The sequence below is a fragment of the Mirounga angustirostris genome, unplaced genomic scaffold, assembly GCF_029215605.1.
Source record: "Mirounga angustirostris isolate CCGP_5_RB_7025 unplaced genomic scaffold, mMirAng1.0.hap1 SCAF_13, whole genome shotgun sequence".
Classification (NCBI taxonomy): Eukaryota; Metazoa; Chordata; class Mammalia; order Carnivora; family Phocidae; genus Mirounga; species Mirounga angustirostris.
In genome coordinates this window covers 104,053,021-104,075,205 of record NW_026991721.1, presented here as the reverse complement: position 1 = coordinate 104,075,205, position 22,185 = coordinate 104,053,021, and the positions used below count along the sequence as shown (strand labels likewise).

The following is a 22,185-nucleotide window of genomic DNA, read 5'->3' as shown; positions in this document are numbered from 1 at the left end:
TCAAATAAATAAATAAAATCTTTAAAAAAAAAAAAAAAGCTCACTTTTCATTCTCTCTTTTCATGAACTCTAAAGATGATTTCACTGTAAGCTCATGAAGTTCCAAGGATTTGGACTTGCTGTTGTTAAGCAACGTTCACTTTTCTCTCAGTGGCCAGGTCGGAGGGTGGTGTCCACGTCAGAGCTCAGTGACCTCCTTATAATACAGAGGACCTGGGTCAGCCCCAAAACCCAGAGATCAAGCTTCCTAGGACCCCAGCCTCTGCGACCTCAGACAAGTTACAGGATATTTTCAGTTGGTTGGTATTTCTTGGAATCGTGTTTCCTTACTCCTATTTGACCCCTTTTCCTCAAGAAAAACCTATCAGAATTTAAACAGAACCATAATCTTTTAAGGTTTCAAGATTCCCAAAGGCCCACCCTGTCGTGGATATATTTTACCATATTCATGTTACAATAAATAGAAACAAGTAGATTATATATTTATTGAAGAAATGCAATGTTTGTTCATAACAATCAAATCTGGTATGAGAAATAAGTTATGGGATTATTTAAATTGCTGAGTTACACCTCTCCTTCTGAGTTACATAAAATGGTGCACTCCCTCCTTGCTTCTTTAAAAATTATTTGTCATTAAAATATTTGATCTTAACACTTCAATGACAGGGAAAGGGAGGCATATCAGTATTTGTGAATGTGGGTGGGATGTATTTGTGGATACGTCAACTATGTTGGGGCAGGTGCTGAAGAGATTTCTGATGTCTGTTCTGGATTTTCCCAACACTATTGTATTTGTAAGCTGGTGCTGTTTAAGTTTGCACAGCCACCAGAAGAAGGAATCTTGAGCATTAAAAGTCTATAACTAAGGAATTCTTTAGGGATTCATCCTGAAGTGTTACAATTATTTATCTCCCATCTCTGAAATAATTCCATATATCCACACACACACAAATCAAACAATGCCAAACTGTAAGGCGAGGTAAAAAGAAAATAAAATTATGTCAAAATTATGTAATGAGTAAAAAATCTGTCTTTAAAACAAATTATAATAAAACCTCTTTGATTCCTGTTCTTCCTTTCAAGCTAGTTGTAGGTTTTTTTTTTTTTCCCCTTAAATAAAGTCTTTTGCTGCCTATGAAAGCAACATACGGTTATAAGGGAAAATACAGGAAAGCATAACAAAAAGGTAAAATCACCTGGATTCCTCCCCAAATGTAACCACTCTTAACATCCCCATAGGAAGGTTTTAAATTATTCAAAAATGCTGTTTTATTTTTACTCTTGAGGTAAAAAAAAAAAAATCTGTTCTGCGTTTCCTCTTTATTTTCAGAAAAGCCAAATTATTTTTTTTCGTGTCATAAACAGTAGCTCTCCTGGATTAGCAAAACCTTTGTTTTGTAACAGAGATGTTCCTCTGGGCTACTTTTCTCTGAAGCAAATTCTCTGCCAGGAACCACGTAACTGAAAGGTTGACCCCTGCACCCCCCCAGGTGGACCTCTCTCACTGACCACCCCACCTCTCCCAACACAGCGCCCAGGGCAGGTCATTGCCTTTGCAAATGGAACTTAGTTCCTCAGGGTGAAGCTGGTGAATGACTTCAGAGTTCACTGTTTCAATGGCCAGGTTTATTTTGATACAGAATAACCTAAGTAAAGGTGAGCTATGCTATAATAATAATAAGATCCATGTGCATGCGGTTACTTTTGGAATGTTTCTGTTTTTATTGTTGTCTGTTGTACAAGGTTAATTGTTTAACAACAACTAGGTTTCATCACAGTGCAGTTAGGTACTGACTGGGAACAATAAAAGTCTATTAAAAATAGTAAACTTTATAGAAATATTTCTTAGAAATGCATTTCCTTTAACCTGAGGTTAAATATTAAACATTATAATCGTTCCACAGATTTATCAGCCTTGGTCTGAGCATATTTGCTTAGATTATATTTAAATATAAGATGATTGAGTATTTTTGTGTTAATAGCATGCAACAGCCTCCTCTTCAGATAAGGGAAACAAAAGGATTTCAAAAATAAACTACAGGTTTGCTATGTTTTGAGCATTTTAATACACACTGTAATCATTATTTGCTTTAGTGCAGGGAGTCCCAAAGGCAGTTTTATGCATAGACTTACCTTGGAAAAACTCATTTTCCAGCAGTGAGGCATCCCACGGGGGCATGCCACTTCCCTCCCTCATGCCTGTTGGCCGGGGGACAAATGCACTCTCAACTTGTGGATTTTCCAGAGGTGAGCTGTGTATTTTTGCCTGCTAATTTTGAAACAGAAAATGCAGTATTATTTCTGGACCTTCTCTAGCCAGAATACTCACATGTCCCCACAAAAATGTCCCAACCTAAAATTCTTAGTCTAAGGACCACAAATCAATTTTTCTAACACTTACCTCTCAACTTACAATGTTTCGTTATTTCTGTCATTTGCAAGTGATCACAAACTACTCTATACCTACACTAATTGCTTTTAGTATGAGTCTTCAAGCAATATATCGAGTTTCTTTGTACCAATACTCCTACAAACTTACACAGCACTACACAAGTCTTAGGGAGTTTCCTGGAATACAGGAAAGAAATTGACCTCTCTTGAATTAGGAGAGTTGTCTCCATGGCCCCAATGGCTGGAATTTTAGATTTCTTAAACAGTGTCCCTGCTCTATCAAGAGCTGGCTAGCTGAAGATTGTAGTGGACCTTAAGATTTGTGAACTTGGTGTATTTAGAGGAAAACAAAAAATATTTCTTGCCATAGAGTTCATGCAGAATGGTAGAACCTCCTAGACAGACATAAGCAGCTGATACAGTTCTGAATCAAAGGTGCTAAGAAGTATGACTTTATAAATGTTTGTTGTTGTTGTTGCTGTTTTGAAATACCATTGCTAGTTTTACAGGGTTTAGGAGAATGAGATAGAGCTAATGTTGTTTTCCTGTCTGTACAGCAACTGTTTATCTTGATTTCTCCAAATCCATCACTGCCCTACTTTCAAGCTTTAATTTGTCTCCATGACCTTGGGGGATTATCTACTCCCACACCTTCACTTTCTTTTGCCGAAACTCCATTTGCATTTCCTCTGTCACACCGGCTCTGTCGCTTGTGATCCGCTCTAACTCGCTCTGCACCTGTTCACGAAAAATGCTAGCAGTCACTTCCCATTAGGTCTCTGCCGTCAGCTCACTCTGCTACCCAGTGCTTGCCGCTTGGATCCCACGTCCCCTCCAAGTTTTCTCTTTCCCTTTGATGTTTGCCGTTACATTTCACCTCCTCTTGAACGCCTAAGACCAAATCTCTAATGTTTCCAAAGCTCCAACGTTTTTTACTTCTCCATCCCAGGTCTGTCCAATTCCAAACCCCAGGTTCTCCTGATTTCTATATTCTTCTCAATCTAGGATTTTCACTCCTGCCTGTTTTCATTCTCAAGATCTAGGTCACTTATTTCTTGTAGGAGTCCTGCCCACATTTCACTGACTTATGGTTTCCAGTTCTATGGGCAAGGAATGGAATGGAAGACACGCAGAGATTTATGAATAAGAGAGAAACAATCCTGTGATAACTTTTGTAGGTCATTGGATATAATTAAACACACTAATATAAGACTCAGAAGTAAACAAATATAGAGGCAAAACATAACTACAGTGAGATACCAAATGGATAAAACCAATTGTAATAAAACTGGAAACTAATCATTCGTGTACACTAGATGCATCTGATTAAGAGAATAGCATTGTCTCTCAACCATTTTAACACCCAAACGAACTTCAGCTCTCCTCTATATAGACCAGAGCACATCCCTTTTGGCCTCCTGGATCATATGCTTTTATAATGGGAATTTATACTTAAACAAAAAATACTTGGACTGAGGGCTCAGGTGAAGAGATGAACCTCTCGGAGCTGGGAAGGATTATTACTCCCTAGAGACCCTGAATACTACCCTCTTTGGTTATATGTCTGCCTGGAGCTTCTGCTCCAAGACCAATGCTGCTTGTCCAACATATTAAGGATGCTTCTCATACACACAGGTACAAATTATATGACGAAGAGAAAATACGGAGAGTTTATTTACACTCAACTTTAACTCTGCAAGGATATTTTGTTCAGTGATGAAATGGTTAAAGAAGTAACTGCTGGTAGGTACCAGGCATACAATCACTGCTCTATAGATCCCTTTTATTTGAGCTATATGTGAGTAGTTACTATTATTATTAATTATTCTTCTTAGCGGTAACGGTACATTGAATATTCTAGGCAACGTCTTAGGGTTTTATACAGGTTACCTTATTTCATTATTTTAACCACGCTATGAGGTTGGTACTATGATTATTCCCACTTTGAGAAAAACCTCACTTGGGAAAAAAATGAAGTTTCAAGATGTCAGTGTGCTTTAGGTCACACTGGTGGAGGGAAGGATTCCTTCCCAATCTCTGAGATTCCAGAGCCCAGGGGAATCACCTCTCTTCACTGTTTTATTAGTTTATTAGTACACTATGTCCTAGCTGGAAGCATCTTTTGAGGCCAAACGCAGGTCTGAGAGCTGCTGGGAGGAAGTTTCCTGGTACCTAGAACGGAGGTAAATCCCTCCAGGGCCCAGAGCGCACACCGATCCTCAGTCGGGGCTCTGTCTTGGACTCAGAATCCTCCTCAAAACAGTGTTCCACGCCATAAAGTTGCCATAAAAGATGAAGCCTAGTTCCCATTCCTGGCCTCGAGGATGAGGTTCAAACACCCCCATGCAGCAAACTCATGTTGAAATGCTCTTCCAACCTTTAATTTCAGCCATTCCTCCCCAACTCTTCCAGGGCCCTATGCTCCAAGCTCACCACACTCAGTTCTCTAGAATGCCGTGCCCTTCTTCTAGACCTCCACACCTCTGCTCCTGATCTTTGCTCTTTCTTCTTGCCCTGGAAAATAGCAACGCATCCCTCAGAGTCCAGCTCATGGACCACCGTCACTGTGAGCCCTTCTCCCTGGAGAGAATTGGTTTCCATAGTGTTTTCATACCTGTTATGGTGCCTATTATTATACCTGTGATGTCCTGTCGAAGTTGTTGACATTCTTTCCACTTTCACTTTACCACTAGACCTCTCCCCTTCCTGCCTACCACACATTCCAGTCCCCACCCCGATCTAGGAAACCAGGGATCTGAAGACAAATGGATCAGGACCCTGGAAGCAGACCCACTTCTAAAATAACTAAGAAAGCCTAGTCTTCACCTCTGTCTCCTGAGCACCCAGCATGGCATCAGCAGGTAAGAGACGCACTAAGATTTACTCAGCTGAATTCCAACGCCATCTTGCCACCATCCCTTTGTCCACCGCTGCACCTCTCCACTACACTTTTGTCCAGTCCCTTGACACCAACCAGCTTATCTTTGAACAAAATCACTCATGTATTCCATTTTCGATATACTTTCAAAATATCCTCTCTCACTGGATCATTAAAACAAGTTTGCAAATTACTCATATCATAGGGGTCATATGAGCTGACCCCTAACCCTGTTCTTTCCATTATGTTGCTTTTTACTGGTATTCTACTCATGGACATGATTTTCAATTAGATGGCAAACTCTGTGGACAAAAACCTTGCTTTAAACATTCCAGGCCTTCCACGCCACGCAGCTATTGACTGACTGATGCTATATACCAAGGTAGAAAATTACATATATGAGATTTCTAGTAAAGATCCTTCCAAAAATTGAGACACACAAGTATTTACAGTATTAGGACTCGGAAAAGCATGTCTGAGGCAAGAATGCATAATGGTCAAACACACGAGTTCTACACCGATCCAAATCCTAGTTCTGCCCCTTACTAGTGGTGTAACTTTGGACAAAGCAACCTTTCTGTACCTTTGTTTCTTTCTTGGTAAAATGAAGACGTAATGGTAATGAAGAGAGCAGCAACAACCCCTCCCCTGGCCCCACAGGGTCGCTGTGAGGATTAAATGAATTAATTGCTGTGAAACACTTTCGCATGGTGTCTAGCACTTAGTGAGTCCACTTGTTAGCCATTCCTATTCTTCCATGGTCACAGAGGATTTCCTGGAGGACTCATCCTGAGGCTTACCATTGAATGAACTGGAAAAGAATTAGAAGCCAGAGTCTCAAAATGCTGGCTCTTAAGATCTCAGTTCTATTTTCAAACATGGTACATAAAATAGGCTCAGCAAAATGAGGCCTTTTACTCAGTCCAGCTCACTCTACTGCTCTCATCTGCAATTCTGGCGAGACAAACAAACCTTCTGTCACAGGGTAACCTGACGCCATTTGAGAACTTCCCAGGGCAGCCGGACTTGTAGGGCAGCTGTCGGAGTTGAAGCCTGAGCTCCCCGATGTTATCACACACCTTGGCAAAGTCAACAAAGTAATTTTTCAAGGTGTTGCTGAATTTGTTCTGCGTCTGCTCTCCTGCAAAGGTCAAGTCCACCAGTACACCTGTAGCTTGAAAGCACTCATTCATTCCTTCTTTCAATTTCTGAGTGTCCAGGAGGTTCCAAGCAGTGGCGAGAGGCAAGTGAGCAGACACCGTCCCTGCCTCAGGGAGCTCACACTGGCCCATTGTGGTTAAGTGCGCTGGAGATGTGTTTCTGGGAGTACAGAGCTCATACGTCACCTCGCATTAGGCCCAGCCAAAATCTGTTCAGAGATGTGGATTGATCAAGTGGTCAAGGCTATTTGTCTTATCTCTAGTCTCAGAAATGGTGACTACTTTGACCTCGGCTTCCTCACTTGCAAGGAAGAGGAAGCACTCACTGGGGGCAATGTGCACCTCAAGGAACACTGGCAATTCCTGGAGATAGTTCTGATTGTCACAGTCGAGTGGAGGAGAACTATTGGCATCTAGGAGGTCAAGGCCAGGGATGCTGCCAAACATCCCATGATACACAGGACAGCCTCCGCAACAGGGAATCACCCAGCCCAAGATGTCAGTGCTGAGGTTGGGAGAAACGCTGAGCTACAAATCTCTAACCTTCTCTCTAGCTCCAAAAATCCCGTTTTCTGAAACCCCTTTGCTTCTTTGCTGATGAAAACGTTTACGTGGCAGCTGTCTTCTCTTTGAGTGGAAGGTCATCTAATAATGTAGCACAACCTCCTATAAAATACCCAAATCCCCTTTGTAACCTTCCTGCCAGACTGCTAACCAAGTGATGAGAAGTTTATTATCTCAGATCTTGGCAAGAACCCCTCAGCATCAATGGCCAGCTTCCATCTGTTTGCAGGTTAAGGGGATAAGATTTCCATGAATAAATAAGGGAAATCTACATGTCATACAAAACCTGTGTTTTCGGCAGTTTCTCTCCGAATTTTTATAGAAGTTTCTAACTGGAGTCAACAATCACTGCCTTGAGTTTCATTTATTTTCCCAGCTCTCACCTTGCAGAGGGACGTGCTTCTGAGTAGTGAAAGGGTTAAATGCAAGCAGCAAACAAGAGTGCCAACGAAAGGTATCTATTAATCCTCAGACTGGGTTCTCAAATCTTGAAGATTCCAAATTAGCTCTACTGTTTTATAACTTCTAGGCATTTGCATTTCTTTGTACATTCCTCATATGCTTCAAACCCCATAGCTCTCTATCGGTAGGGGCAGGTGAGCTCTGAGTCCCTGTCCAAGGAAAAGCAAGAGTACGGAAGCATCCTGGAGCAGGGGTGGATGCACGACTCTTCAGTCCCCTGCTCGGTGAAAGGACAGCCTGCCCGTAGTAAGCCAGCAGGGCTCATAAGCAAACAGAGCTTCGGGGCTGACAGAGCTGAAGGCGTTACTGACTTCTGGCCGTGGAGTTACAGGAACCCAGATTTTCTAATCTCAACTCTACCATTTACCAGCGACCTTGAACGTGACCTTCAGATTCTCTAAACCTCAGTTTCTTCATCTTTAAAATGGGGATAATACTAGCACACTTCATAGATTTCCCCTAGGGATTAAATGGGATGATCTCTGTCGAGTGCCAGGTGATAGCAGGTTCTCCAAGAGAGTATAGCAGGTTGTTGGTGATGGTGTCATGGCTAGGGCTCACACATATAAAGGAGATAGGGCTCAGTGTTATTCAGAAAGAAGAAGAAAGGGGGCTCTCTTTTGTTTCTGAAATAAAGAACTTCTGTTTATATGTACCCCTCACCAGAATTCCACTATGCTTTCTGCAAAGGGAGGGGGGTACTAGTACTAAGACCCTCCTCCTGCACTCTTAGGTCCTTTCCAACATTCTCTTTCATCTCCAAAACACATGAGTCACACAGTAAGACACAGGCAGGTGAAGATCAAAAGTTAAGACCATGAAAAAGCAGGATACGAAAAATGTCCAGTTGGTCAATCTTGTAAGCATGTGAACACAGATACATTTAAATCTGAGCGCTCGGGTCAGTCCCTCCCTGTGACCAGCCAAATGCATCCCACGGATCACTGGCTTCCATTCTGAACACAAATGACGATCTTGTCGAGAAAAGGTCGAGCTCAGACCCACACTGGCCTGCAAGAGTACCAGTGGGTGCCTCTCGCCTCTTCCAGTGCCCAGTGCTTTACGGCTGTAAGGGAGTGACCTGTGGGAGAATATCAGAGGTGCCACGGGTGGTGTGGGGGGACACACGATGGCCTCGCTCCTTCCTGGCAGAGCTAACTGGAGACCTACAACAGTTGGGAAACTTTGAACTCTCAAGGACAAATCTAAGCTTCTAAGGTAAATTTAAAACTGAGCCAAGGAGAAGCCTATTTTGCTTAGGCAGCCAACCAGGGATTTCACTAATTCTGAATTCCTTAGCATAAGCTTTAGTTTCTAGTTACTCACCGTAATGGTTCGCCTCACAGACACAGGAGGTCCTGAGTGGCTGTCATATCTGTGGAAAGAATGTGAAATCATTTCTTTGAAGAAGTGCCTTTTTCTTTTTTTTTTTTTTTTAAGATTTTATTTATTTATTTGACAGAGAGAGACACAGCGAGAGAGGGAACACAAGCAGGGGGAGTGGGAGAGGGAGAAGCAGGCTTCCCGCGGAGCAGGGAGCCCAATGCAGGACTCGATCCCAGGACCCTGGGATCATGACCTGAGCCGAAGGCAGACGCTTAACGACTGAGCCACCCAGGCGCCCCAGAAGTGCCTAACTTTCACCAGGAGGAAAATCAACAGCACATTTGCTGTTATATCTTAATAACTTGAGAATGTATTAGATGTATTTCTAACGTCCTATAGGAAGACATTTCTTGGTTAGTGCGTTGTTGAAAAAAATCTCAGAAACCTTTTCCTCTGACTGTTTAGGATCAATGCTTTACATCTTTATCACTCAGGTAGCCAAGAAGAAATTACATAATGGTGGATTTGGATTTGAATGCAGCATAAAGACATAATAACAAAAATAGTATACATGTGTTGCGGGCTTACTATGTGTCAGTGTTCTCGTGCTGTGTGCACATGTTACCTCATTTAAAGACATTGCTCTTGAGAAGGGGATACTATGAATGCTGTCATTTTACAGACCCTGAAATGGAGGCAAAGAGAAGTCAGAGGACACAGCCCCAGTTAGTGGATGAGCTCAGAGCCGGCCACAGCCTCCTGAAATCCAGAGCACGCCTTCTTAACCAGTCCGGACTCTTTTTGCTAATGGGAAACAGATTTTCCTGTTTCCACACATTTTTATTTTCAAGAGAGATTAGGTCAGGGCCAGACTCAACAATTTACAAGGGAATTTTCAAAAAGCAAACCCTACAAAGGTGGTTTCTGGATGTTTATTTTTATAAAGATGCCTTATTCACTATGAAACTATCTTGGAGCATAATTATGCTTTTACTGTTTATGTTGCTTCTTTCAGTTTCTGTAGAAGTGAAAAATTTACAAGACATGGGTCCCAAATGGAGATAGATTTTGATCTTTTAGATCCATAATCCTATGCCAAGGGGCACTCTGCCTGAATTATAGCTCAGGATTTAATAGGCGGTAATGAGTCACTGCTCTGTATGAAATGAGGTCCTCTTCTTCCCTAAGAAAACAGCAAAGGGAATCGAGCTTTAAACCAATGAACTACAACTTCAAGTCAGATCAGTCAAAAGTGGCAAAATACAGTTTTCCTTTATTCGAACTCCTGCCTGCTTCATGGTTTCCCAGAGTCGAGCATAAAACCTGGGAAGCCGGCTGCGACCAAGATGGCCGGGAGACTCGCCACCTTCCTCAAGGATGCCTGGGCCAAGCAGCCGGTGTTGGTCACATCCTTCACCATCGGGGGCCTCGCTCTAATTCTGCCCACCCTCAGCCCCTCCACCAAATATGCCACCATGATCAACCAGGCCATGCCCTACAACTATCCAGTGCCCCTCCAAGATGACGGGAACATGCCCGATGTGCCCAGCCACCCCAGGTCCCCAAGGGCCCAAGCTTGGAGTGGCTGAAGAACTTGTGAGCACCCCCAGTGACATGGAGGAGGCCCCTCCCCTGAGCCAATAAAATGTAAAAAGCAACCCCCCCAAAAAACAAAAAACAAAAACCTGAGAAGCCATACAGTTTTATATGTTAAAGATACCCAGATATAGTTGACAGTTTAGCTCAGATTTTAAACAAAAATTGAAATTAATATCATGGACTATGTTTCACATTGCTCTGAAACACCAGCTCTAAACGAATACTACCTGAACTTGAATACTCCTTTTATTTTTATTCTTCTTTTCCCCTACGGCCTTATTGAGCCTGCCAGGCTGCCTTCCTGCCAGGCACTGTTCTGAGTGCTTTGGAGGATACAAATAGGACTGAGATAGGGACCCTGTTCTCTGAGAGCTTTTGCAGTAGGAATCATTAGATACATAAAGAGCCAAAATACAAGCAAAGAGGTGATGCGGACAATAAGGAGATGTTAAGTTAAATGCCCTGAACATGCAGAGGTGCTGGTGAGCACTTGGGGGGGTGGGGGTGAGCAGGGAAGTGGATGGGGGAAGGTGGCGGTTGAACAGGTATGGAAGGTGAGGAACAGCATGAGCAAAAACCTGGAGATGGGCAAGAGCCAGGGAGCTTGGGAACTGGCAAGTAATTCAATTTTGCCAGAGCCAAGAGAACATGCCAGATTGTGAAGACTCTTTCCAGAGCGCCGGGGGCTGCAGCCCATGAGGCTCCCCAGGCCCCGAATCTGATCTGGAGCGTGGGCAGCTGGGGCAGGGTTCGGTTCCCGAGAGTGGCAGGAGGGTGCCTGGGCTCCTCTCCATCCTTCATACCACCAACCGAGATCTGTCTAACATGCACATGCAACCACATCAGTCCCCTTCTTAACATCTTACAAGGTATTATCCAAAATCTTAACTTGATCCAAGGCTCTTCTTTGGTCTGATGAGCCTCTCAGACCACCCCTCATCCTTCAAGCCTCAACCCCCCCTCAACTCCACTCATCTATAGCTACCTGTAAGCTAGGCTTACCGAATTTATTTCACTTCCATAAAATATTCTCTCTTGTCTCTATACCTTTGCAGATACCATTCAGAAATTCTCACTTCAGTACATGAGAGCTTGACTCAAGAACATTCTTTTTAAAAACTAGAACCCCAGGTGACTTCCCCCACGTACTGATGAAGCATACTCTGAGCACTGGCCACTGAGGAGATCCATCTGGATGACCATGGGCCATTCAGACCCTCCATGTCCCAAATGGACTCTGTGTGGTCGTGCAACATGAGTTACTTAGCAACATCTCTGACCCCCTACCCACTGGATGCCCAGAGTTCCCACCCTTCAGTTGTGAAAACCAGAAATGTCTTTTGGAGGGCAAAATTGCCCCTGGTTGAGAAGCACCATGCTAAAATGATCTTTGTAAAATGAATATCTGATCATGTCATTCTTCTGCTTACAAACTAGCAACGGAGGGGCACCTGGGTGGCTCAGTCGGCTGAGTGTCTAACTCCTGATCTCAGCTCAGGTCTTGATCTCAGGGTTGTGAGTTTAAGCCCTGCACTGGGCTCCAGGCTGGGCATGGAGCCTACTTAAAAAAAAAAGAAAGAAAGAAAAACTAGAAATGGATAAAATAGATGTATGTACCGCACACATGCATTGAATACACCAAAATATTTTAGTGTTTGTCCAGGGCAGCGGGTTGTGGGTGACTTTATCCTATATATATATATCGGATATATATATACATACACATATATATAAGAGAAATACACATACACACACACACAAATAAAATATATACATATATAAAATATATACATATATATAAAATAAGGAAAAATGGTATTAAAGTAAAAGTGATTAATGATTTCCCATTGTCTATGGGATCAAATCCAAGCTTCTTAGCCCTGCCAGTGGCCTCTGCCAACCTCTCCCATTCCATCTCTTACTGGTCTCACCTTATCCTGGGTCACTGATCCTCAGTGACCTAGATGAGTTCTTGCTTTTTCCGGTCTCCACACCTTGGCTGTGTCAGTTTTTCTGCCTGGTGCAACCTCCCAACTCTTAATTACCAAGCTTAGTCCTGTATGTCCTTTGACAATGGTCTCTCCTCTTCCAGGAAGGCTTCTGGTCCTCGAGTCTGAGTTAAGCGCTTCTCCTAGATGTTCCCAAGGCTGGAATACCGTGCACCCTCCCTCGCACTCACCATATGACACCATAATCACCAGTGTACTTGGCCGCAGCGAGGCCAGATGGTATCCCTGTGTGAATCCCACAGAGCACCCCTTCCTCAAGTTACTGTCATTTGCCAGAAAACTGCCATAAGAAATACCTCAAGCCATGATGTTCTGCCATGTCCCAGGGTTCTGTGGGGCACCTCTGCCCAACCACACGCAATGCTCTGCTGTTCCCCACTGGATTACAGATTTCTCCAGGAAGGGCCTGTGCCTTATTTTCACAATTATCCTCAGTACGAACAGTAGTATCTGATCCGGAGTAAGACTTTGATAAACGCTCGATAAATAAACAAAAGCGAAACTATCACCTGGGCTAACAACACCCATGCGGAGAGTTCTGACAGCCCTTCCCGAAGCAAGGCTGCCAGGGGTTTCAAACCGCCACGTGAGCACCTGAATATCCTGGAGAATTTAAAATAAACAAATAAATGAAGTTCCCTGTGCCCTACTTCAGACCTTCTGAATCAGAATCTCAGATTCGGGGCCAAGTGTCATTATTTTTAAATTGCTGATGAGATTATACTAATGATCAGCCCTGTCACCTGGGAACACCACCGGCCACCCAGGGTAAACTCCAGACTACTCCCCCTGTCGTGCCTCTTCTTCTTGTCATCACAGCCCTGCCCGTGGAGACCGCACCTGGGTTCACAGAAGGAGCATTTCTAGAGGAGGATCTCGCTGACTCTGACTTCTCCTTTCATCGAGGAGTCTAAGATTTTTGTGTCTTTGAACTCAGGCATTTGCAGGCATTTCTAGAGGAGGATCTCGCTGACTCTGACTTCTCCTTTCATCGAGGAGTCTAAGATTTTTGTGTCTTTGAACTCAGGCATTTGCAGGGAGCGGCATGTGTAGCGAGTGAGAGAGAGAAAAAGAGAATGACCAGAATCCAGGGGAAAAAAAAATATCACCTGCCTTTTTAATTTTCCAAAACAGTAGCTCAATGTCTTGCTTGCGTAACCTGGGGTTGCAGCTGGAGCGGTATACGCCCCGTGGGCCAGGCAAATTTGGGCATGTCTGAAGAGCAGCAAGGTGGATCCGCCAAAGCGCTTTGCATCTCAAGGGAAAAATAAAATCCTCCTGAAGCTGCAGGGTAAGGGGCATGCGCTCAGCCCCGGAGAGGCGCTGCCCGTTCTCATCACCACCGCGCAGTGGGTACTTTACAGAGGCTAAGCACTGTGATGGTTCTCAAAGAAAAGAGGGGATCTTAAATTGAATTGTACATGCTACTCACGAGCCTTACGAACTAGTTCCCTCGTCTTTTCACTTTGCCCCGGTCCTTGGGACTACAACAAAGGACGGGGGTGGGGATCCACATCCCTAAAATCGCCCTCATGAACTAGCGGCACATGGCGACACAGTTTTGACAGTGTAAGTGGCCCCCTTGAAGGGGCAACGTCACTGTGGATGGCGCGGTAGCATGAGACCCAGAGGGGTGCGCACGGCACGTGTTCATAGCAGGGAGGGCATTATTGGGATCATGGGCGTCTGGAATAAGGAATGAACAACTGTAAATCCTCTTTGGCAGCCAGGAAGATTGCATTTGTAAGCTCATGACCTACACTCTTGCGTACTTGCTAAACTCCGCAGAAGGAATTTTTGAGGCTCTAGCTTACTGAAATTTCGTGCTGGCAGGGCGGGGTGCGGGGCTGAGCCCTATGCCATACGCAGTAGATGCCCTATCACGAGACACAGGAGACAGAACCTACAGGGAAATGCTGGGGGAAAGATACTTGCAATATACACGTATACTTCTCTTGAAAGTGTTGGCCGGCAATAAACAAATCGAAACATGAGTGGAAAATATTTTTCCTTTTTCCTGGGGTTGGGGAGGGGTCAGAGGGAATATAATTCAATCATTTACAAATAGGATTAAAATAATAATGGGATAGTGGTGTCTGGGTGGCTCAGTGGGTTGAGTGCCTGACTCTTGGTTTCGGCTCAGGTCACGTTCTCGGGGTCCTAGGATCCAGCCCAGAGTCGGGCTCTGCACTCAGCTCGTGGAATCTGCTTGGAATTCTTTCCCCCTTTGCTCCTCCCCCTGCTCTTCCTCTCTCTCAAATAAATAAATAAATATATTTTAAAATAATGGGATAGTTTGAGAAGTGCACAGATTTGGGAGGAGAAACTCATCCTATTTGAAGCAGAAATGACAAAACTTTTTGCCTTTTTGTTAATTCATTCAGTCACCATGTTCTCATGGCTTTTTTATCCACTCCTAAGAGGAAACCAAAGCTTCAGTATATCATATACTTTTACTGGCTGGGCCTTTCTAAAGTAAATATCTGATGAAATGACCAAATCCATTTCCTTCTGGGGAGTGTTCTCCATGATCCAGTGTCATTTCTTGGTTAAACCACAGCTTAAAAGATGAAAAGAAAGTTCTCTGATACTCGAGTCTTTCAGGGCTGAACAGAAGGCTATATTTTGCCTGGAGGGGTGGGTTCTCTTCCTGTGATTTGCAAAAGATCCTCTCAACTGCTTTGCTGACTTGTTCTTAGAGCCTCGAGTGTGACAAAGTGGAGCCCAGATGGCTTTGGCAAGTAGGAACCTGATGGCCACCTGGCACAGGATGACTGTGCTTTCCTGGGGCTTGTCAGTTCTTCCTGGTGCAGTTAAAGGCAAGGAGGAGCTCCTGAATCATGTATTTGGAAGGTTGATTTTGTATTTCAAAAGATCAGAACTATCAAAGAAAGGTAGGCTCTACTTAAGAGTAAAGAGTCTCTGGAAATGTACAATACACAATTTATATTCCTACCATAGCACAACATTCCCTAAAACCAACCCCTGGCCACACACACACACACACACACACACACACACACTCAGGATTTATATCCAAATATTTAGGTCACGCATATATTTAAGAATAAAAAGGACAGGGGCACGTGGGTGGCTCAGTCGGTTAGGTGTCTGCCCTCGGCTTGGGTCATGATCCTGGGGTCCTGGGATCAAGCCCTGTGTCAGGCTCCATGCTCAGTGGAGAGCCTGCTTCTCCCTCTCCCTCTGCCTGCTGCTCTGCCTACTTGTGCTCTCTCTCTACCTCTCTGTCAAATGGATAAATAAATAAAATCTTAAAATTTTTAAGAAAATAAAATAAAAATAAAAAGGACATGTTTTTGCAGTTTATCCACCGAAACTTCTTAGGAGCAAAAAACCAGTGCCTTCATGATAATCTGCACCAGCACAATTCATAAATATTTATTTCCATTTCCATTTTGAAACTAAAATGTGTTTAGAGAAGACAAATTCTGAAAACTGCTTAACATACACATATATACTTAAAGGATAAAATCTGTTCCATTTCTGCATTCTGATTTTTATGTTTCAGTTGGTATGGTTAAAAGAAAGCTGCAAGTCAGGATGGCACACAAGAAGGATGGTTGCTAAATAGAATTTTGTGAAGTTGCAATTTTTTTTTTACCTTGATCTGTAACCAGAAAACATGATACCCAGATGGAAGATTCTAGATTTGCTGTCTTCTTTGATCCATTTTTGCAGTGACTTGTAATATGAGCTCGGAAATAACTTGTCCACAGAGTGAACAGGTTCCTCAACTTTTCCAGGTTTACTGATGTTAGATTGTTCAGTTGTATAAAACTCTGCCTTAAAGAAAATCACCTAAAACACAAACTCCATCACAAGTCCCAGCTTCACCACACATCAGGAATATTTTTTCTTGTCCTTAAAATACATATTCCCTCCACAGGAAATACCCTTCGATTTTTAATCTCCAAACGAGAGGATTACTAGCGTTTCAAACATTTTTACAAAGAAAAGCAACTCACCTATTTGCAGAGTACTTCCTTGCAAGTGACTCTGGTAGGGACAGTCACATAAATCTACATTCTGTTCAGCTCTTCATTATTTCAGCAAAGACAAAAGCAGGCTCAGGTGAAAGCTGGGAGCAAAACACCTTCCATCCACCCGAGAGGGGAGGACAGAGTTCTGTTCTCCAGGTTCGGGAGCCTCATCACCCGCCCCACCAAGCCGCGTGCCACTTACTGTTTTCAGCAAGAGTGACCTCCAGCACCTCCTATTTAGTGCAGCAACGCACTCTTAATGGTGTGATGGCTCACGTCACGTGTGAGGCCAACACCTTAAGAGGGTGGGAAGCTTTTCAACCAGGAAGACGTGCTGAAAATATTTAGCAGCCAGCCCAACTGCATGTAAGCAAAGCCTTGCTTGTTTTTCACAAAACAATCCAATAACCTGTGAGTCAGGATGAACTGATTTTTACACCGTTCTACACTGGGAACTCTCTGGAACGATGCCTGTTCCAAAAAGCTTCCCTTTCTTTACCTTAAGTTTAAATTCTGGGTCCTGGGCGCCTGGGTGGCTCAGTCGGTTGAGCGACTGCCTTCGGCTCGGGTCATGATCCCAGGGTCCTGGGATCGAGCCCCGCATCGGGCTCCCTGCTCTGCGGGGAGCCTGCTTCTCCCTCTCCCACTCCCCCTGCTTGTGTTCCCTCTCTCGCTGTGTCTCTCTCTGTCAAATAAATAAATAAAATCTTAAAAAAAAATAAATAAAATAAATAAATAAATAAATTCTGGGTCCCCACAGCAGAACAGCCGTTCTGGATACTGCTAGTCACGGTAATATCCTCATCCCCTCAATTTTAAAATGCCAGTTTTCTCTACTCTCGTTGCTCATCTCGTTTACTTTCATTTCATCTTTCTACCCCATCTCTCCTTGTGACCACAGATACACATATCCCCAAGGAAAAAGTAGTTTTGATTTGAAGATATCTTCCTGACCAGAGCATAGACCAGGCTCTTGGAACAGTGGAGAAAGTCAATGAGCATTTCCCAACATTTAACCCATTAATCACTGCATGCACTACCTGGGATCTGTGCAGTTGGTTAGAAGTTGGCTTTCAAAAGAGCCAAGTTTCGTGGTGTCAGAAGGACTTTGTCCCTCTGCGAGTTCAGTCCTGTTTCTTTTGTGACTATCTGCATTTAAAGTCAGAGAACAAACATTAAACATGCTGAACACAAAACAGGCTACCGGCCTCTGCCATCAGAGGTGTCACGTGATCCGAGTTTAACTCACCCTTTCTGTCCCAGTGACTGAAGCTTTAAAGTCTCCTTTCTGGATTTTCTGAATGAGAACAGGGAAGCAAACGACGATCTGCAGCTCAGCCGAGAAGAAATGGATGTTGGGTTTCTTTGATTAGCTGTAGTTTTAGATCTTGATGTTTGTAATTCCATGGGATCTAGAGGGAAATTGTAGAAATTTGGCATCACTCAATATTTCCAGGTAAATACATCTCAGAGAACTGAGCCCTCGCTCTTGCTTCCTGCTTCTCGATGGAGACGGAGAATGCAGCAGGCATCCCCACATGAAGACCCTAGGAACTCAGGGGCGCCCTGTGCTTCTGAAGGCTCTGCTGCGTAGAGAAAATCCTCACGAAGAGTAGGGAGCCCTTTCAATATGCACCGTGAGCCGCAGTTCCGTGGAACGTGCCTCCCCACAGGCCAGCTGTGCGAATCCACCCAAAGCCCAACGTAAGGTGTCACGGCCCTCGTTCAACTTGCGGGGTGCCTTTAGCCACCCTGTTCTTCAGACATTTTTTATCTTAGTGCTTTAAAACCATACTGATAGACACCATGTAACTTTTTACTCCAAAGAAAGGAAAAGGAAATCAAGCCACTTAGAGTGTTCCTTATTCCCATCAGAAATCTGTGTGTATTTGCTACACATATGGTTTATATGTGTGTCTGCCTGTAATATAAACATGCCTAATGTGTGTATAGATAACATATAGTTACATATGTGAGTATTAAAAATTCTAAGGCAATATCAACATATACAAAGTCTGTAATACTGTAATATATTTGGACATGCTGAATTTATAAATATTAGAGGAATTCAAGGTAAGGGGAAAGTCATCATGGTAAATATGGGGTTAATTTCAAAATCTGAACTATGAGTCTTTTTAGATAGATTTGTTTATTATGGGAGTTGTAAAATATTGTCAGTATAACTTTAGAAATATTGTTACATGTTTCTTGATGTTACTAATGTTAGTAACACGCCAGCAGAAGTAGTCAATATGACTATATTAGTAGGAAGATACTCTATACTGTTTTCATAGTTTATAATGCTGAATGCACTTTGTTATTCTCACAATAGTCCTGTGAAAGCGGGTTTTATTATCCTCATTTACAGATTGGAAAAAAAAAGTGATGGGTGAAGATAAGTGACGTGTGAGTAGTCACATGGTTGGGATGTTCAAAGAAGCACTTACCTATGGAGTTTAAGTTACCAAAGTACCAGAAGGGTGGCGGCTCTTCTACCACCTCCCATAATTCCCCCTCCCCCTCCCCCTTTCTCTCCCCCTCCATCTCCCCCTTCTTCTGCACCATCATCCCAATCATTTAAGTGCTTACTGTGTTCCAGCTCGGTGCATTATACATACACAACGACCCTCTGAGGTGTATCATCATACCCATTTAAAGATGAGAAAATTGAAGCTTATAGAGAATAAGTAACTTGAACAGTTACATGGATTCTGATAGAATAGAGAATATCAAGAGAGTGGAGATGTGAATCCAAGCCTTTTTTTAATATTGATGTCTGTGTTCTTAACACTACGCTATCTTGCCTGATTCTAAAAACATACCCCCAAGACATTATAGCACATTTTCAGTTCACTCTTTTTATTATATGCTAGGTTATAAAACTTTTGTACTTTATGATTTAAAAATAATCCTAAATATGGATTGGTTAAATCGGAGACCCACTGAGTCATTATCTAGAATACAGTGCTGTAAGGAAAAAAAAAAATCTAGATCTAAATTTTTTTCTCACCATTTTCTGCCATCCCCTTCCTTAGTCTGTATGTAAGTGGTTGTTTTAACATTTGGCTAACATCTGTTTCATTGCAGAACTTTTTTCTTTGAATTTCCTCAAACCATTCGCCAGTCACTCCCTGAAGCCATCTGATATCCCTCTTTGTCTTCTGGAGTTTGCTGAAATAAAACAAAAATGTCAATGCATCCTTTAAATTTCTTCATATCAAGTGCACATTCATGGGATAGGACGTTAAACTTGACCTAGGGAGAGCTGCATAAACTCTGAGTCTGGGAGAGAAACTGGCCCTGGTCAGAATTTCCTTTTCCCCACCATGTACGTATTTTAGCTGTGTTTTTCTAAATACAATCCACAAGTTTTTGCTAGCCGTTAAAGTAATCAAGCTGGTGATGACAACTTGGGTTGAGCATTATGCGAACCTGACCTAATAATACAGTTGAATGGTTGATGATTTAATGACATGCAGAAACCAGAATATTCTAGTTCTGATTACTCATTCATTCATTCAGTGTTTCTTGAGCAATGTTCATGTACCAGTCCCAGTGTAGACAGTGGGGATTCAACATTGAACATAATAGATAGGGTCTAGTGGTCAAAGATAAACGTTTACTCACAGAGAAGAAATGGTTGAATATAATGATTTTAGATAAAGAAATTAACACAAATGACAGCTAATGCTTTGTCGTCAAAGCCAGTGTGACTTGAGATGGATAGGAGAGGCCATCCAGAGCACAAATGTGTCTGCCCCACACCTTCCAAACACCAGGCCTGAAGTCCTATCATTCCTTCTTTATCCTTTTCCTCTGCCCTTTCATCGTACTTGTCCTCTTTCAAATGAAAAGGTTGCTTAGCCCTTAATTAAATCACTGGTTGTGATTTAATTACTGGTTCCTTTTTTTTTTTTTTTTTTAAAGCCAATTTGCTCTATTTCAGGAAAACCCTAGAACTGTTTGGAAATGAGAGGTGCTTAATCCAGAGAGAGAGAGAGAGAGAGAGGAAGCGTGAGTGCTGGACGGGGCAAACAGAGCAGAAAGGCGAGTCTGAAGTACATGATGTAAATCTCTTAGTGGTCAGTTTGGCAAAGCACTGGGCTTGTTGATGGGGTCCAAGCTTGGGAAGTTCTGCTGCTTGGGAAAGAATTTCATGTGATTCTGCAGCAGTTACCCTTTACCCTGGGTCCTCTGTGAAGCACCAGGGTCGGGGAGTTTGTATGATGAACATGGTGAGCAAGACAGCCGCAGAGTGGCAAATTTGGGGTTAAAGGTAATGTGGTTCATTCAACCCAGGCTCCCGCTTGGGGCTATGATACTGTCATTTTATAAAATAATCGAGAAGGAAGCCAGAGGCCATCCTGCCCAGACTTGCATTTTGAAACACAGGAGGCAGCAGTCGTCATGTCCAGGCCACAGCATCCGCCTGGGTGCCTCCATCTGTCACTGCTGTCCCTCGGACGCCTGGTCACTCCTGTCTCTACTGCCACTTCCCTGCCAACCAAGGGACCACAAGTAACTGTTTCTAATCAGTACTGGCTGCCTCCAGCTTGTCATCACCTCATTTATTAATGTCCCACACTTGTTCCCCATTCTATGTTCTCGAAGTCCTCCCCTCGCCCCTCGCCCGATTGTTTGAGCCTGACACTCAGCACCATCCCCCCCACCACTTGTCAATGCATCCACCTCATCTCAGAACACAGTCAAGCTACCTGACTTCGGAATTCTCCAAAGAACATAACCATTTATTCATTTTTACTAGAGGCTTGATGAAACACTGACTCTCTTTGAAAATCATCACACTTCATTTGACGTCAAGTGCTCATTCCAGGCTTGCGCTCACATCCTTCAAAGCCTGTTTCTTTCCCAACTTCTGGCCAATGAAGTCAGAAATCCGTACCTCTATGGGAAGACTCCCACAGTTTGAATTTGACCTCAGGAAGTAAATCTTGAAGAAACAGCCCTCCTCCCTGTACACTAGTTTCTAAAAATAATTATGCGGGCAATGCAGCATCCTGGGAATGTCACATAGCACGAAGCAGGAAAGACAAAATGCAGGTTTTATCTATTCCAAGCTATATAAAATGCTGCACACATTGGGGAAAAAAATCAGAACACCTGGTCTCTTAGGGCAGAATAATTATAGGTATCATTTCTATTTTTAACTTTTTAATTATGTTTATTCAGTAAATATAATATATTAATTATTTTTTCTTGTTGTTAATTTTTATATTGTTGGGGCTTTTTTCCATTATACTTTTTCTTGTAGATAGAGAAAAAAAATCAGTGATGTTTTCACAGTCTTAACACAATCACTATTAACCATTTGGTATGATTTTTCACATGGTCGTGATAAAATTTATTCAATATACATTTGTGGAAGGCCTCCTGGGGTGCATGCAGGGATACAATGCTGAACAGAGCAGACGTGGCTCCCACCCTCCGTGGGACTCCCCATCTAATGAGAAACAGATCTGAGCCCAGTCACAAGACAGATGTAAGGTAACCAAGAGAGGCGAGAATGATTAATGCATTCAACACACATTGAACTCTGGGTGAAGAGCAGTGAACAAGTCAAGTCCTTGCCCTCACAGAATTTACACCCTGTTGGGGGCAAACAATAGAAAAGTAAACAGGTGCTAGGTGAGCACCTGGGGCAGCAGCGAAGATTTTTCCCGAGAACACGATATGTGGCCTGAAGGTTGAGGATGAAGGGATAGCAGGTAGGTGGTTCTGGGAGAAGGTTGAGGATGAAGGGGAGCAGGGAGGTGGTTCTGGGAGAGGGTTGAGGA

The 22,185-nt window shown here is 43.1% G+C and overlaps 2 protein-coding genes and 1 long non-coding RNA gene across 17 annotated transcripts in view; 2 read left to right on the top strand and 1 right to left on the bottom strand.

The window, feature by feature from the left end:
- LOC123857846 (uncharacterized) overlaps window positions 1-14,484 on the top strand; it is a 29,439-nt gene extending 14,955 nt beyond the window's left edge. For 2 of the 5 annotated variants that reach the window (XR_010407118.1, XR_006793979.3), the window contains exons 4-6: window positions 4,027-4,134; window positions 5,085-5,252; window positions 12,473-14,484. This is a non-coding gene — a long non-coding RNA (uncharacterized LOC123857846). Of the gene's footprint in view, window positions 1-151; window positions 1,657-4,026; window positions 4,135-5,084; window positions 5,253-12,472 lie in introns of all 5 variants that reach the window. The other 3 variants (XR_010407115.1, XR_010407116.1, XR_010407117.1) reach the window with 3 other exon arrangements.
- Window positions 1-22,185, bottom strand: part of EXPH5 (exophilin 5) — a 69,185-nt gene that overhangs the window by 10,508 nt on the left and 36,492 nt on the right. For 4 of the 11 annotated variants that reach the window (XM_045895103.3, XM_045895097.3, XM_045895102.3 and 1 more), the window contains 4 exons: window positions 19,401-19,561; window positions 17,640-17,802; window positions 8,782-8,830; window positions 2,134-2,269 (listed from right to left, as the gene is read on the bottom strand). In XM_045895103.3, the coding sequence (XP_045751059.2) occupies window positions 2,134-2,269; window positions 8,782-8,830; window positions 17,640-17,802; window positions 19,401-19,452 (400 nt within the window). In that variant the 5' untranslated portion in view covers window positions 19,453-19,561. Of the gene's footprint in view, window positions 1-2,133; window positions 2,270-8,781; window positions 8,831-16,011; window positions 17,803-19,400; window positions 19,562-22,185 lie in introns of those variants that run through there. The other 7 variants (XM_064577490.1, XM_064577491.1, XM_064577493.1 and 4 more) reach the window with 7 other exon arrangements.
- LOC123857845 (NADH dehydrogenase [ubiquinone] 1 alpha subcomplex subunit 3-like) lies at window positions 9,629-11,412 on the top strand. Its single transcript, XM_064577495.1, has one exon. The coding sequence runs from the start codon at window positions 10,128-10,130 to the stop codon at window positions 10,368-10,370; it is 243 nt and encodes an 80-aa protein (XP_064433565.1). The 5' UTR covers window positions 9,629-10,127; the 3' UTR covers window positions 10,371-11,412.